Source organism: Daucus carota, chromosome 9, assembly GCF_001625215.2.
Source record: "Daucus carota subsp. sativus chromosome 9, DH1 v3.0, whole genome shotgun sequence".
Taxonomy (NCBI): domain Eukaryota; kingdom Viridiplantae; phylum Streptophyta; class Magnoliopsida; order Apiales; family Apiaceae; genus Daucus; species Daucus carota.
In genome coordinates, this window is record NC_030389.2 from 42363339 (window position 1) to 42367265 (window position 3927).

Sequence of the window (3927 nt, forward strand, 5' to 3'; positions counted from 1 at the left end):
ATGATAATATAATAATTTATGTTTACAATATTTCTAAGTAATTAAATTTTTTATATATATTTAATTTTTTTTCCTAAATCAAGATATACCTTTTTTTTGATGAAATTAAATATATTGACTCTATCTCTTATCCTAGAGAGAGAGAGGGGGAGGTGGTTATGTCCTTTTCGGTTGGTGTGAAAAAACTTGAATGTTTGCTTTGTTCTTTTGTGTAGATGATAAGGAGGGCAATGACAATGAGAAAAATGAAAAGCGAGTACATATATAAAATTGAAAAATTTTATATTGCAAATGAAGGCAAAAAATTGCAAAGTACATTGAAAGCGAGTATCAGGTCCCACAATCTTCAAGTCACACATCTGAGTTGACTCAAGAACTGAGGAAAATGAAGACATATGGTCAAGTGGTTTTAGTCAGACCTATGTGCAATTTTATGAGATATATATATATATATATACGCACACAAATATCAAACTATGTGAATATTACAATTGTATTAAATATCTTACCAATCACAACGATGCCGGAGTTAGATGAAGTGAGGTCATGAGGATTTACACAAGCAAATTTGTAACCATTGCACTTGCATGTTTTATAGGATTCAACTTTAAATATAGGACCTCTTATTAATTCCATAAATTTCTCCTTTAGCTCTTCATCATGTTGTACCTAAAATATTATAGAAAATCAAAAAATGTACCCTTCTTTGAAATTTAAGGATGAGTATGACAATTATGTATAGATTAAAAAATGAACCCTTCTTTCAAACCAATCCGTAAATTGTTCCTTTTGAATTTCATCCATTTGAGCATCATTGTAATGCGGGTAATGCTTCTTTACCAACCGTTGGAATCCACTGCACATTCAAATAAATTCGTAAGTTAAATAATTATTTAGATTAAATATGTCTATTAAGATGGTAAAGAAGAAGATCTCACCGCAAATATTTTCCAACCTCGGGTGAATTGATAAGAACATAATATTTTATAAGTTTATGTTCATCATCACTCAAGTATCTATCTCTAATACGTAAACCAAGTAGTGTCGGATAGGTGTAAACTTCTAACAAATTGGGATCATGAGATTGTCGGGGTGCCTCATTTCGCCGAAGTTGATTATGCACTGTTGCCACTTTAGAGTCGAAATATAACGAACAAAAGTGGACACACTCTTCCTCAATATATCGTTCTGCAATCGAACCCTCTACTCGAGCTTTGTTTTTTACTTTCAATTTCAAGTTGTGCAAGTATCTTTCAACAAAATACATCCATCTCCCATTACATGGGCCACCCAACTTGGCCTCGGTAGCTAAATGTAGCGGCAAATGCTCCATTGGATCGAAAAGACTAGGAGTATAGATCACTTCAAGCTTGGACATTATTCTCACTATGTCTTTCTCCATTTTTTCTAAGTCACTGTATTTCAAATTAGCTGAGCACAAATCTTGAAAGAAATTGGACAACTCAATAAGAACGTCGGCTACATGTCTCGGTAGCAAGTCACGACAAACGATAGGCGACAGCTTTTGCATAAAAATATGACAATCATGTGATTTCATACCATGAATAGAGTTCTTTTCAAAATTCACACACCTAGCTATATTTGAGACGTACCCGTCAGGAGGTTGAAGTTTAGAAATCCACCTGAACAACAAATGGAGTTGATCTCTAGAAAGCACGTATGGCGCGCTTGGTATTGTGCCATCCTCTTTTATCCACAACTCACGATGTATTCCCAATTCCATGCAATCACGTCTTGCCTTCAAGTTGTCTTTCGACTTCTTCTTGTCATTAATCAATGTGCAAAATATGTTGTCAAAAACATTTTTCTCAGTGTGCATGACATCAATGCAATGACGAAGTCTAAGTGTCTCCCAATAAGGGAGCTCAAAAAATGGCGAAAAGTGAGTCCAATTATGTGTCACACCATAATCCCTGGGTTTTCTCCAGGATGTCTTTCCTGGAGGGGGAAACTGTATCTGCTCGCACATTGTCTTTGCTATTATTCCAGAATGTCGATATGTGACTGATAATGCCTTAGTTCTACCGAACTTTGTACTCCTTCTAAGTGGATCATCTTGGTCCAAGAAATATCGAGCAGTGCCATAAAAGCTAGGTTTACCACCATGTTTTAGTTGAGTGGCTTTAACTTCTCCCATACAAACTGGACAAGACAACTTGCCTTTAGTTGACCATCCACTAAGCATGGCAAGTGCGGGAAAGTCACTGATTGTCCACATTAGTGTTGCCTTCATCATGAAATTGGTACGTGAGAATCTATCATATGTTTCCACCCCGGTGTGCCACAATAGTTTCAATTCATCAATCAGTGGTCGAAGATAAACATGAAGGTCTTTTGTAGGATCACTCGGTCCAGGAATGAGAAGAGGCATGAACATGTACGGAGCCTTCGTGCACATAGATGGAGGAAGGTTGTACACCACAACCACCACAGGCCACACTGTGTATTCCCTTGCATGTGCATCATGAAATGGGTCAAATCCATCAGTGGAAAGGCCAAGTCTAACATTTCGAATCTCCTTTGAAAAGTGCGGGAATCTACTATCAAAATGCTTCCACTCATCACCATCAGCGGGGTGAGATAACTGGCCTTCAACTACAACTCTGTTGTGGTGCCACCTCATACACTCAGCTGTCTTCTCAGCCATAAACAAGCGTTGCAACCTTTGGGTGAGAGGAAAGTAGCGCAAGATCTTACGTGCGATCTTCTTCTTCTTTGGATCCTTTTGCTCCTTGTATCGGCTTGTATAACATATATCACAATGTGTCTTGTTGATGTCTTCCTTGTAAAATAACATGCAATCATTTTCACAAGCATCAATTTTTTCATATCCCATATGCAATCCCGATATCATCTTTCGCACCTCATAATAGCTCTTGGGAAGTTTGTGACCATCAGGTAACACCGATCCAATAAGGCAAAGTAACTCATCGAAGCCATTATTACTACAATGATGATTGTTCTTGAAATGTAGTAGCTTGTTTACAAATGACAATCTTGTGTAATCCTTGTTATTTGGATAGATTGGTTCAGAGGCATCATTCACCATATTGTAAAATTCTTTGGCATCGGCATTTGGTTCCTCCTCAAAATTCTCAAAATATCTATTTGCATCTGCAAAATCTCTTACCATGTTATGAGCATCATACATGTCAGCATCATCATTACAACCGGAACTCATTCCAACTTCAACTCGGGGCATATCCTTCTCCCCATGTAACTCCCATTTGGTATACCATTGCATAATCCCATGAAGATACAAATCAACTTTCACACCACTAGGATCTTTGAAATACCTATTTTTACACTTTTGACATGGACATCTCATAAGGCCTTCATCTTCATCTTTAAGATTATCACAAGCAAATTTAAGAAAACTATCCACACCATTCTTGTATTCTTCCGTTATATATTTGAACTCATTGTATCGACTACGACCAACCCAACTACGATTGGATGTCATCTACAAAATATACACACAATTCAAATATAAATGCAAATAAAATAAAATCACAAAATTCTAATTAACTCATACCTAAAATGTATACTAATACACACATCTATACTAATTTCATCATACATGAGTAACATCAAACATTCATACCAAGTTCAAAAACAACACCCTACACTAATTTAACAAATTTAAGAAACACAATTTAACTTATATAGCTATCATAATTTGGTATTGAATTTACATTATTTAAAGGAAAAAAATTAGTAAAATTTAAATACTAGAATGTGATACTTACTTGATGATCTCAAAGATTTGATGAGAAGAATATGATATATATGATGGCATAAAATAAGAGAAATGGTGGAAAAGGGAGAATAGAAGAGAGAAAGGGAAAGAAACAAAAAAAAGGGAAAGCGGCGTGAAAGAAAGAGAGCAGTAGGTTTTCAATCTGG

The 3927-nt window shown here is 35.9% G+C and overlaps 1 protein-coding gene across 1 annotated transcript; it reads right to left on the reverse strand.

The window, feature by feature from the left end:
* Positions 1-474: 474 nt before the first annotated feature.
* On the reverse strand, positions 475-3484 carry LOC135149682 (uncharacterized). Its single transcript, XM_064085477.1, has 3 exons — positions 939-3484; positions 757-856; positions 475-669 (listed from the first exon to the last, which is right to left on the reverse strand). The coding sequence occupies exons 1-3, from the start codon at positions 3482-3484 to the stop codon at positions 475-477; spliced, it is 2841 nt and encodes a 946-aa protein (XP_063941547.1).
* Between the last annotated feature and the right edge of the window lie 443 nt (positions 3485-3927).

What these genes read in the sequence shown, in the direction of transcription:
- LOC135149682 (XM_064085477.1), bottom strand. Translation starts at nt 3,484, where the DNA reads ATGACATCCAATCGTAGTTGGGTTGGTCGTAGTCGATACAATGAGTTC. An exon ending in GAGGTTGGAAAATATTTGCG is followed by an intron (nt 857 to 938) that starts GTGAGATCTTCT and finishes TTGAATGTGCAG; the next exon opens with TGGATTCCAACGGTTGGTAA. An exon ending in CGGATTGGTTTGAAAGAAGG is followed by an intron (nt 670 to 756) that starts GTTCATTTTTTA and finishes ATAATATTTTAG; the next exon opens with GTACAACATGATGAAGAGCT.